General features: G+C 66.7%; 1 protein-coding gene across 3 annotated transcripts; it reads left to right on the top strand.

The window, feature by feature from the left end:
- Positions 1-515: 515 nt before the first annotated feature.
- CAPN10 (calpain 10) lies at positions 516-11,224 on the top strand. Of its 3 annotated transcripts, XM_072796974.1 has the most exons (13): positions 2,068-2,237; positions 2,899-3,030; positions 4,286-4,358; positions 4,561-4,978; positions 5,073-5,290; positions 6,724-6,865; positions 7,429-7,595; positions 7,806-8,086; positions 8,529-8,731; positions 8,863-9,118; positions 10,244-10,443; positions 10,623-10,668; positions 10,865-11,224. In XM_072796974.1, exons 4-13 carry the CDS (start codon positions 4,764-4,766, stop codon positions 10,892-10,894), a joined length of 1,758 nt encoding a protein of 585 aa, XP_072653075.1. In that variant the 5' UTR covers positions 2,068-2,237; positions 2,899-3,030; positions 4,286-4,358; positions 4,561-4,763; the 3' UTR covers positions 10,895-11,224. The 3 variants fall into 3 exon arrangements, with proteins under 3 accessions (XP_072653076.1, XP_072653073.1, XP_072653075.1); XM_072796972.1 differs by lacking the exons at positions 2,068-2,237; positions 4,561-4,978 and adding an exon at positions 518-726 and having other exon boundaries at positions 4,162-4,358; XM_072796975.1 differs by lacking the exons at positions 2,068-2,237; positions 4,561-4,978; positions 7,806-8,086 and adding an exon at positions 516-726 and having other exon boundaries at positions 4,162-4,358; positions 7,484-7,595.
- The last annotated feature ends 35 nt before the right edge of the window (positions 11,225-11,259 follow it).

Here is an 11,259-nt window from a genome sequence, read left to right on the forward strand (position 1 = left end):
TCCAGCACGTCGCTGCCTGCCCCGCCGTCCGCCGCAGCCTCCCCCCTGCCCCGCGCAGGGTCCGGTGCGTCCGGTCTCCGCCGGCCTCGGGACAGCGTCCCCGGCCGCCCAGCCCTCGGCCGCCCAGCCCTCGGCCCCGCCCGCCGCCGCCGCCGTCGCCTCCCCGGCTCCTCCCCCGACGGGCTGCGCGGCCGCCGCGCGCCGGAAGCAGCGGCGCATTCTGGGAGGCGGCGCGGCATGCTGGGACCTGTAGTCCGCTCCCGGACCTCGGCCCAGGAGGCCTCTTCAGCCCCGGGAGCCCGCCAGTCCGGGCGGCCCGACGCCGGACTGGAGGACACGAGGACGCGAGTCCCGCCGGCCTGCGCGGGCTGAGCTGCGACCGCGGTCCCTTCCCGGACGCCGCCCGGGGACATTCTCGCGCAGCCGGGGCGACGGCGGCGCGGTCTCGCGAGAGCCGGGCTGGGGAGCCACGCCCCCCGGGAGCTCGCGTTTCCGCCGCTCTCGCGCGAGCGCGCCGCTGCGTCACGTGGCCCGGCGGTTACCGCGGCGACCGGGCGGGCGCGCTCCTCCCGGGGCCGCCCATGGGAGCCGGGGCGCGGGATGCGGGCGCCGGCCAGGGAGCTGTTCCGGGACGCCGACTTCCCCGCCTCGGACTCCTCGCTCTTGTCCAGCTTCTCCACGCCGCTGGCCCAGTTCCGCGAGGACATCACGTGGAGGCGGCCTCAGGTGGGGGGTCCCTGGGAGCCGCCCGTGACCCCGCCCGCCCCGGGAGGGCCCGGCTGCCGCGGACCTGCGCCCGCGCTTTCACGCGTGAACGTGGGAGGCGGCGGCGCAGGGGTCCCCCGGCCCGGGGCGCGTGGGCGTCTCCGGAAGCGCGTTCTCCGCCGAGCAAGGCCCGCAGGGGCCGAGCCGGTGCAGCGGGCGTGGAACGTGCATTCGGGGCGCAGTGTGGGGCGGTCGGAGGGTTTAGCGGCGGAGGCGTGCGCGGGCCTGCGGCCACGGAGCTCGTCGTTCCTGCCGGCCGGGAGCGGGCTGACCCCGGCTGACCCCGGGGAAAGGCGCAGGCCCCGAGCCGCGGATGGGCTCCAGGAGCCGTTTGGAGCGGAGCTGGCGAGCTTCAGTGGCCGGTTGCAAGCAGAGGGGATGATGCGAGGGTCAGGGACGGTTCCAGAGCTGAGCCTGCAAGAGCTGGGGGGACACTGGCGGGCGCTGGGGCGCTGGGGCGCTGGGGGTGGTCGTCTCGGGTTTGCTCTCACAGGTGCAGGCAGAGCTGCCAGCAGACAGGTGGGCAGGAGGGTCGGGCACTCGGGAAGCCCAGGGCTGGAGGCTCCATCTGGGCACCGGGACCGTAACGGGGCCTTGGGGCCTGGGCCCCGAGTATCCCGGGAGAACGTGGGTCTGGAGAAGAGACGGCCTGGAGGCAAGCCTTGAGGGGACCAGCGGGTTCAAGGGGGGCCCCGGCAGGTGGCGAGAAGCCGCAGGCAGGGGGGTGGAAGGACAGCCCGGGTCACGTGCAGCCATGGGAGCCAAGACGCGGCCTGTGGGGCCTGCACGGGCGCCCGCTGTTCTTTTTTTTTTTTTTTTTTTTTAATTTTTAATTTTTTTTTAATTGGAGTTCAATTTGGCAACCTATAGCATAACACCCAGTGCTCATCCCGCCAAGTGCCCCCCTCAGTGCCCGTCACCCAGTCACCCCCACCCCCCGCCCACCTCCCCTTCCACCACCCCTAGTTCGTTTCCCAGAGTTAGGAGTCTTGATGTTCTGTCTCCCTTTCTGATATTTCTCACTCATTTTCTCTCCTTTCCGCTTTATTCCTTTTCGCTATTATTTATATTCCTCAAATGAATGAGACCATATAATGTTTGTCCTTCTCCGATTGACTTACTTCATTTAGCATAATACCCTCCAGGTCCATCCACGTCGAAGCAAATGGTGGGTATTTGTCGTTTCTAATGGCTGAGGAATATTCCATTGTATACATAAACCACATCTTCTTTATCCATTCACTTTTCAGTGGACACTGAGGCTCCTTCTACAGTGTGGCTCTTGTGGACATTGCTGCTAGAAACATCGGGGTGCAGGTGTCCCGGCGTTTCACTGCATCTGTATCTTTGGGGTAAATCCCCAACAGTGCAATTGCTGGGTCGTAGGACAGGTCTATTTTTGACTCTTTGAGGAACCTCCACACAGTTTTCCAGAGTGGCTGCACCAGGACCCACTGTTCTGATGCTGGCAGGTGACTGTGCTGAGTGAGCAGGAGGGAGGGAGGACAGAGGTAGGAAGGAAGGGCTGTTCTTTCAAGAAGTCTGTCAGCAAAGGGAGCCTCCAGAGGAAGTACTGCAGGGGATAGTCCCTTACAGAGCGCGGGGCTCTGGCTCTGTCTTCTGCTGATGCAATTCTCCCTGCAGGGGTGGGAGACAGAGGGGGTCGGGGAACCTCTGAAGGCAGGAGAGGGGGTCAGGTGGGGCCGCTTCTGAGCGAGCTTCCAGCAAGGTCCTTAGCAAGGTCCCTAGCTCCTGGGGTGTGGACCAGGCAGGGGCGGGGCATGGAAGTGAGCAGAAGAGGGAGAAAGGGGAAGGTACAAAGTACTCTGGGGGTGGGGGGAGTGAGCCGATCTCCAGCACTCCAGAGGACCCATCTGGGCTTTGGTGTTATGAATTTAAATCAAAACTGTTGTCTAGGGCCACGGCTAGCTCTTTCGAGAAAGGGGTGGTGGGATTCATCCAGAGCTGGGCTTTTGCCCCAGGAGGGCTGACATCGTGGCTGCCAGAGGCCAGCTGCTCCCCCTCCCCTCTCAGGCTACGTGGGCCACAAAGGCTCATCCCCAGTGCCTGTCACCTAGATCCTGTGTTCTTATTTTTAGACGGGATGTAACTGGGTGATGTGCTTTGTTTCAGGAGATTTGTGCCACGCCGCGGCTGTTTGCAGATAACCCGCAGGAGGGACAGGTGAAGCAAGGGCTGCTGGGAGACTGCTGGCTCCTGTGTGCCTGCGCCGCCCTGCAGAAGAGCCAGTACCTCCTGGACCAGGTATCTGGCGGGGCGGCCTTCCTGTCTGCACCACACAGGAAGGAAGCAAGAGGCAGGGCAGCTGCAGCTCCTGCTCTGTGGGTTGTGCTGCAGTTGCCCGGCGTGGCTGCTGGGAAGAGGGAGCTCTGCTCGGGGCCGCAGGGCCTCCGAGGTGCAGACGCTGTCCGCGGGTCCCCAGGGCTCCAGTGCCCGTGCTTTCTGCTCTGCTCTGCCCTCCTGAGCCCTGGGTTCTGGTGCAGGTGGAGCATTTGGGAGGCAAAGAGGAGCACGCCAGCCTAGAGTAGGGCAGGGTTGGCTGAGGAGTCCAATGCCCCTGGGTTGGAGTAAGTTTCCTTAGCTAGTTGGTTTTTTTTTTAAAGAGTTTTGAGTCTAAGTTGGCAAAAGGTGATTAAAACCGTGCTAGGTGCCAGGCAGCCAGCACAGGTATAAAGGCCTGCTCAGGCCGCTTCCCCAGGAGCAGTCACAACTTTGCATTTGGCTGCTACTTGGTAGACGAGGGCGGCAGCGTTGACAGCTACTCCCAAGTCCCCAGGCCCTGCTCAGCACCACAGTTGTTGGCCTTCGCTCTCACAGGCCTCGCTGGCCTTGCCCTTTGCTTACAAACGAGGGCCCTAAAGCCCTTGTTACCGTGGTCCTAGCTAGTCAGCTGCAGGGCCGGGACCAGATAGTCTGTCTGGGTGCAAAGCCAGCGCTGCTTGCTGTGGGGCCAGAACACCAGAGCCTGCAGTGACCGCCTGGGACCCAGGTGCTGGCAGAGTCCCCGAGGCACCGGCCTGCAGCTGGGGGGCGCTGTGACCGCCGCGTGTGGCCCGCCCCGTGGAGAACTGCCTATGGAAGTCACATTTGTTTCAGATTCGGGTCGAGACCTTATTGGGTCCGTAGGACATCATGGTTGGCTTTAAGCTTTTGGACACACTTGGCTCCCTCTCGTGGTCCCGACGTGTTGTATTGAAAAGTCTGTTTCCTGCGTGACAGTTGGGTTGCGCACAGACACTGACGTCCGGGTGTCCATCAGAGTAGGGCCCCCGGTGGAACAGCGGGTACCGCGCAGCGGCTCCGATGACGATGCTTGGGAAGCACCGCGTGCGTTGTCTCTCATGCCCTCCTTTTGCCTCTCCCTGTGCGTGGTAGGTCTTTCCTCCAGGACAGCCGAGCTGGTGTGACCAAACGTACCGCGGCTCCTTTACCTGTCGAGTTTGGCAATTTGGACGCTGGGTGGAGGTGACCATAGATGACCGTCTGCCTTGTCTTGCAGGGAGACTCTGCTTCTCCCGGTGCCAGAGAGAGGATGTGTTCTGGCTTCCCTTACTGGAGAAGGTCTACGCCAAGTACGCGTGCCGGAGGCTGGGGGGGGCGGGGGCCTGGGGAGCACGTCTGCCATCTCCCTGGGCTGCGGCGCCCCCGTCCGTTCCAGGGACCTGGCAGCCAGGCCTGGGGTGGGGCTACCGGTCCCGAGGCAGGAAGTCTGAGACGTGGCCCGTGTTGCGTCTCCCCCCGCCCGCTCCCCCTTTCCCTGCCCTCGCTTCACAGCTGGGCGTGGAGCCGTCACCTCCAGAGAGAGGATGTGCATCGCTCACCACTGCAAACCGTGGGAGGAGCGAAGCCACGCGGGTCTCAGTGCTTGTTTATTGTCCTGCCTGAGACCGAGACCCTCACCCTGGGTCTGAATCGCAACACTTCCCTCCTCGAGTGCATTGCGCAGCCTTCCCGAGGAGGCCGCACCGCACTCGCTGATGGCGGGGCTGCGGCGACGTTGGTGCGCCTCCGTCCACGGCCAGGGTGGAGGAGCGGGTGTTCACAGCCCGGCGCCCCACACCGCCTCGCGCTTGTGTCTGTGCTGGAGGCCGCAGGGCGTTGCTGGGCCGCTGGGCCATACGGTCTTTGAGGGTCAGGTGTTGTCCCTTCCTGGTGAGGACGAGGCAGGAGTAAAGAGCGACTCAAGTAGGGGGTGAGCTGATTTGGGGTGTTGCAGACGCAGGGCTGGAAGACAGGCGGCGCCGTGCCCCAGTGCCCGAGGCTCACTCCTGTGGTTGTCTTCCTAGGGTCTATGGGTCCTATGAGCACCTGTGGGCAGGGCAGGTGGCGGATGCCCTGGTGGACCTCACCGGTGGCCTGGCGGAAAGGTGGAACCTGAAGGACTTGGCGAGAACCAGTGGCCAACAGGCTGGGCCTGGCGGCTCGGAGCACAGGACTTGCCGGCAGCTGCTCAGCCTCAAGGACCGCTGTCTGATAAGCTGCTCGGTGCTCAGCCCCAGAGCAGGTAAGGCGGGGGCCGGGGCCACGGGCTTGTTCTCTGGGTCCCCCCATAGCCAGGGGGAAACAAGACGCTTGTCCTGCGCAGCTGGTGTCTGGCGTGCGACCTTCCCCTGCCACCCGTCCTCCTCCAGAGGGAGGCTCCCTCTTTCCCTTGACCTTTTGTCCTTTCTCCCCAACTCACCAGTAGGGTGAGGCCGAGCCTGTGCCACAGCAGCCGTCCCCACGGACTCTAGGAGATGGGGTGGCTGCACCTCTCCCCCACCTGTTACCTGCCGAAGTCAATGCTCAGGTTTTCAGTTCAGGGATGTTCATGCTCGTTGGAGTTTGTCGAAAGAAAAACGCCACACAAACAGCTGTTTTGACTTTCCGTGGACCTCTGGGTTTCCACGAACAGGTGTGCATGTCACCTCTTGCACGACGTGCCGCTTGGTCAGGTGCTCTGTACACCGTCGGCACCTGGTTCCTGGTGGAGCTGCCGTGTTTTCTTGCTCTTTCCATTAACGCCCGACAGTTAAGGTTTTTTCGGTTCCTCACGTTACTGAACGTCTTGACGCGTAACAGCTCACATTTAGAATGACGTTCGTAACAGAGCTTAGGGCCCAAGAACACAGACACGGAGATAAACGGACACGTGTGCAGCTAAGGCTGTGCGGCTTGGGTCCACCACCCCGTTTGGGAGGCGAGGGCCGCCCGCAGAGGGCCGTGCTGACGTGCCGGACGCAGCATCGATGCTTCCCCTGAGGGTCAGCGTCCGTGGCCCCTGGGATGGGCAGGGCTGATTCTCAGCACCCCGGGCTTTGCAGACGCCCAGGCCGAGAGGAGGTTGCTGGCGCTCAGCTGGATCCCACTGAGGTGTCCCGGGGCGGGGGAGCCGGGCAGTCACCCAGGGTGGTGGCTACAGCGTCCCTCGGGTTCTTCTCCTTTCTAGACCGCACTCTCCCCCAGGTGGGGCCCCTCCGCTTCCGCATGGTTTGTCCCAGGGCCTGGGCAGGTGCAGTTGATTCCCCTCTGGGGCCTCCAGCCTTCCCTCCGGCCGGCCTCGCCAGGAGAGGCTCTCGGTGGTCGCCAGCCCGTCACGGAGCTGCTGGCGACGCTGCTTGTAGCCGCATGTTTGAGAACTGGCCTGCACCGGGGCCCTGGCGCCTGGTCGGTCCACCGGCCGGCCTCTCACTGCCCGGGCGAGGACCGAGGCCCTGACTGGGGAATGAGCTACCGGGCCTGTGGCAGCTGAGCCACGGTCCCAACCCAGGTCCCGTGCTGTGGCTCTGAGCTCACTTGAGCGCAGCTGTCGGGAGGAGGGCCCCAGGGGTCCGTCGGTACTGGGCGCCGGCATGGCCAGGCCGGGGGGCTAGTGCATCCCACGGGGCAGGAGACACAGCTGCGCATGCGCTCGCTTCGGGGACCCTCCTGCCGACAAGCACGCTGTTCCTCACCCAGGGGCCAGGGAGCTGGGGGAGTTCCACGCCTTCGTGGTCTCGGATGTGCGGGAGCTGCCTGGGCGGGCCGGCCAGAGCATCCTGCTGCTGCGGATCCAGAACCCCTGGGGCCGGCGCTGCTGGCAGGGGCCCTGGAGAGAGGGGTGAGTGTGGGCGAGGCCCGGGGCTGTGCTGCTGGCGGGGAGTGGGGGAGGGGGGGTGTGGGGCCCGCGTGCAGCGGACTGTGTGCCTGGGCTGCAGCGCCCGCGGAGGTTTGCGGCTGGCAGGACAGCGTGTGGCTGGTCTCCGCAAGGCCCCCGGCACCTGCTGGTGAGCCCCAGGCCCTGGGCTCCCGTCTGGAGGGCGCCACGGAATGGTGGCTCCCCGGTCAGCCTGCGAGTGACCAGCGGTGCCCAGGTTACGGTGCTCAGCTCTGCCTTCAGGTCTTCCTGACGCTGGGCACCAGGTTCAAAGGAGGGCACGGGGTCTGCGCCCCTTGGCTGACCCCAGCAGGTCCACATATCCGACTGTCACTCCTGAGCCGGGAGGCCGGCGGCAGCTCCGTCTGACACGATCGGGCACATCTGTTGGCCCGCTGACGGGCACAGCCTGGGCAGACCTGTCCACGGGCAGGAGCCTCGGGGAAGGAGGGGTGACCGCCCCGAGGAAGGGCCCCGCGGTCCGCGCTCGGGGATGAGGGCCGCCGCTGACCCGAGCTGCCTTCCAGGGGCGAAGGCTGGAGCCGGGTGGACCCCACTGACGGGTCTGAGTTGCTGTCACAGCTGCAGGAAGGAGAGTTCTGGGTGGAGGAGGAGGAGTTCCTCCGGGAGTTCGACGAGGTCACCGTTGGCTTCCCCATCACGGAGGCCGGCCACCTGCAGAGTCTCTACTCAGGTGAGGCCCCGCACGGGCTGGGGCTCCCGGCACGACCCCCAGGCCCTGGGCTCCTTGGCTTCTGTGTACGTGCAGAGGTGGCTTCATGCACTCCGGTCCCAGGCAGCCGGAGGTGGCGGGAGACCGTGGCCCCCATAGGCTGCCGTGGCCGGTGGAGGTGAGCGTGGCGGGAAGGCCCTTTCCTGACGCTGATGCCCGCTGGTCCCCTAGACAAGGCGCTGTGCCACACTCAGGAGCTGCCCGGGGCCTGGGTCAGGGGGCAGTCGGCAGGAGGCTGTCGGAACAACAGCGGCTTTCCCAGCAACCCCAAATTCTGGCTGCGGGTGTCGGAACCCAGCGAGGTGTTTGCTGCTGTCCTGCAGAGGCCCCGGGTGCGCGCAGCGGCCGGTGCAGGCCGGGCCCGGGCTCTGGCGGGGGACGAGCGTGCTGTGTGGAGCCCGGCCAGCCTCCTTGGCGAGGACTACCAGGCCGTGGGCCTGCATATCTGGAAGGTAACCCCTCCCCGGCTCCCGGCTCCCTGCTCAGGGTCTGGGTGCTGAGACACCAGCGACCCCCGGGAGCCTCGTGTGCCTCCCACCGGCCCATCTGGTGCTCTGGGGTCACAGACCCACTGCAGCTCCCACAGACCCAGCTCCGCCTGGCCCAGCCGGGTCTGTCGGGCAGAGGGAGACGGGACAAAGGCAGCCGTTGGCCGACTGGCCGGAGGCACAGGACACGGCCCCATCTAGGGGGTCTCGTCTCTCCCAAAGCAGAAGGATTTGCGGGCGCACGTGTGGGACGGCCGCTGCCTCCAGGGTGGTGGGAGAGCCCTGGGCTGGTGGCCACTTGGAGCCGGAGCCGGCCCCTGCCCCTGCCGCACGGGGGCCCCAGGTCTGGGTGCTTGCCTCTGTTAACTCGTCGGAGAGGCCCGGCACACGGTGCTGCTCTGTGCAGGTGGAGAAGCGGCGGGTCAGCCTGCCCCGGGTCCTGTCCACGCCCCCCGTGGCCGGCACCGTGTGCCACGCCTACGACCGGGAGGTGCACGTCCGCTGCGAACTCGGCCCCGGCTACTACCTGGCCGTGCCCAGCACCTTCCTGAAGGACGTGCCGGGGCAGTTTCTGCTGCGGGTCTTCTCCAGTGGGAGAGTCTCCCTCAGGTGAGGGGCAGGGCCGGGCTCCAGGCCGAGCGAAGGGGCACGCGGCCCGGGCGGCTTCCTGGAGGGCAGGGTGTGTCCGTGGCCGGTGCGGGGAGCGCGCTGCCAGCGCCCCTGCTGTGTCCTTCCCGCAGCGCCATCAAGCCGGCGGCCAAGAGCCCGGGCCCTGGGGAGGCCCTGCCCGCGGGCGAGTGGGAGACTGTGCAGCTGCGCGGCTCCTGGAGGATCGGCCGGACAGCAGGGGGCAGCAGGAACTTCGCCTCCTACCCCACCAACCCCTGCTTCCCCCTCGCCGTCCCTGACGGCGCAGGCCCCCGCTGCGTCCGGATCACCCTGCGCCAGCACTGCCAGGACAGCCAGTGCCGCCCCATCGGCTTCCACGTCTTCCAGGCAAGCTCCTCCCGCTCCCGGTGGGGGTGCGTCCACACGGGCGCCCGGGCTCCCCAGAGAGGCGCGGACTCGGTCGTGGGGCCCAGCCGGGCTGGCCGGTCGCCTGCAGGATCCGGTTCTTGGTCTCACGAAGTCTGTGACTCGCTGGGGTCCTAGGTCAGCGACGTCCCCCGCCTACCCCCCCCCCCCCCGGCCCACAAGTGTCACGAGGTCAGTTCTGCCCCCAGAAGGTGCCCCCTGCGTGCCCCGTGCCCCCCACCCCTGGGCTGCTCCTCCGGGCAGCGGGCACCAGCGGGGGCACCAGGCTGCGGCGGCACCAGCTCCCCCGGAAGAGCAGGAAGGGGGAGGGGCCCAGCCGCCAACACAGCGGCGAGCAGCTGCCCCGAGGATCCTCAGACCGAAAGTTGTCGTGGGTGGAGAGGAGGTGCGTCCCTGCTGACGTGCGGCCAGTACGTCACACGGGCGCCCCAGGCCTTCCTCTGCCTCGGCTGCTCTCCCGGCGGTGATGCAGGACGCACATAGCCGGGGCAGGGCGGGGGCCGGGCACGGTGCCGGGGGCAGAGGTCAGGCGCCCAGATTGCACGCACGGAAGTGGCTCCAGCCCCGCTGTGCTCCTCCTCGGGGCCCCTGGGCAATGAGCTCCGTGACCTGGTGGGCGCCTGAGGAGGGCTGGGGTGCAGATGACAGAGGGAAGGGTAGGAACGTCCCCGAGAAGCTTCTGAACCCGCGGGGGACCCGCTGTGCTCTGCGAGCGGAGGGCTCATCGTGCGTCTGGGGGGCGTCTGGGAGCTTTGATAAACCTGCCCGGAGCCAGTCAGGACTCCTGGAAGGAGCCCCGGGCAGTGGTGATTCTGGGGCCTCCTGCGCCCCTGACAGGAGTCGGAGGCCGTGTGAGCCTGGCTTGGCAGGGTGGCAGGTATCCCCCTGGGGAGGTCAGGGTCAGGTGTGTGACGAGGGCGGCCCGGGCATGGAGCCCTGGGAGATCTGGGCCGACGGCCGCGGCTCCTCCCGACCCCGACATCCCAGCCTCAGGAGGGGAGTGAAGCCCCCGACCGAGGAGGAGAGCGGTCCGGGTGGTCACAGCAGCCCCGCACAGGCCTCCCTGTCAGCCCGTGTGTCCCCCAGGTTCCGGTGGACGGGGGTGGCCCGGGCGCGCCCTGCCTGCTGCTCCAGGAGCCTCTGCTGAGCTGCGTGCCGCACTGCTACGCCCAGGAAGTGAGCCGGCTGTGCCACCTGTCGGCGGGGACCTACAGGATTGTGCCCTCCACCTACCTGCCAGACACAGAGGGGGCCTTCACCGTGACCATCGCCACCAGGATAGACAGGTGGGGCCCGGGCCGGGGGCGCCCACAGGGTCTTGGTGTCCCCCTCCCCGTCCCCCTGCCCGGGCGGGGCAGCAGTGGGAGAGGAGCACCCGGGAGAGCCGCCTCCTGGCCCCCGCTGCCCCCCCGGGAGCCCCCGCTACCGTGTCCTACCGTGTCCTCCCGTGTCCTCTGTCCTGCAGGCGCTCCATCCACAGCCGGGAGAGGCTGGGGCAGCTGCTGCAGGAGGTGAGTGCGGGATTGGGTCAGGGAGGGCCCAGTGCTCCCCCGGGGCTGCCTCCCCCGCTCCTCCCAGGGCCACGGCTGCCGCGGGCCAGGCCGTGCCCGGGGACACAGGCACCCTGAAGGCCGGGGGGGGCTGGCGGGCCCGGCATTGCCACCCCAGGACGGCCGCTGCCCAGCCTCGCCCTCCTTCCTCCTGCAGTCTTCCTTCCTGGCAGTTATGAAAACCTAACTGGATGAGCCTCCGCATCAGCCCTGGCGACTTGGGGTTCCAGGGGCACCCTTGCGAGGTGCCACCCGCCCCAGTGTGGCGACAGCTGCACGTGTTCACGAGTCCAGGCCAAGAGCCCCGTCCTGCCAGGAGGTGGCCGTGGGGAGCAGGTGCCGCGGGAGGGTGTGTTCTCCGCGGCTGGGACCCTCCGGGGCGCCTGCCCCACCACCCCCTGCTCCGAGAGCGATCTGCGGCAGACGAGCGTGTAGCAGGACAAACCTCGTTTAGATATTTATGTGCAACGTTTTTAGGAAGTAACTTTATAAATAAACTTGAATACTGAGAGGTTTACAGATGAGTGTCGTCTCGGGAAGCTGGTGGCCGAG

The sequence above is a fragment of the Canis lupus genome, chromosome 24, assembly GCF_048164855.1.
Source record: "Canis lupus baileyi chromosome 24, mCanLup2.hap1, whole genome shotgun sequence".
In the NCBI taxonomy this organism is placed as follows: Eukaryota; Metazoa; Chordata; class Mammalia; order Carnivora; family Canidae; genus Canis; species Canis lupus.

Excerpts from the sequence above, each read along its gene's own strand:
- CAPN10 (XM_072796972.1), top strand. The coding sequence starts at position 601 with ATGCGGGCGCCGGCCAGGGAGCTGTTCCGGGACGCCGACTTCCCCGCC. Across the intron at positions 727-2,898 it reads TCACGTGGAGGCGGCCTCAG|GAGATTTGTGCCACGCCGCG; the intron begins GTGGGGGGTCCC and ends GCTTTGTTTCAG. Across the intron at positions 6,866-7,428 it reads CAGGGGCCCTGGAGAGAGGG|GGGCGAAGGCTGGAGCCGGG; the intron begins GTGAGTGTGGGC and ends GCTGCCTTCCAG.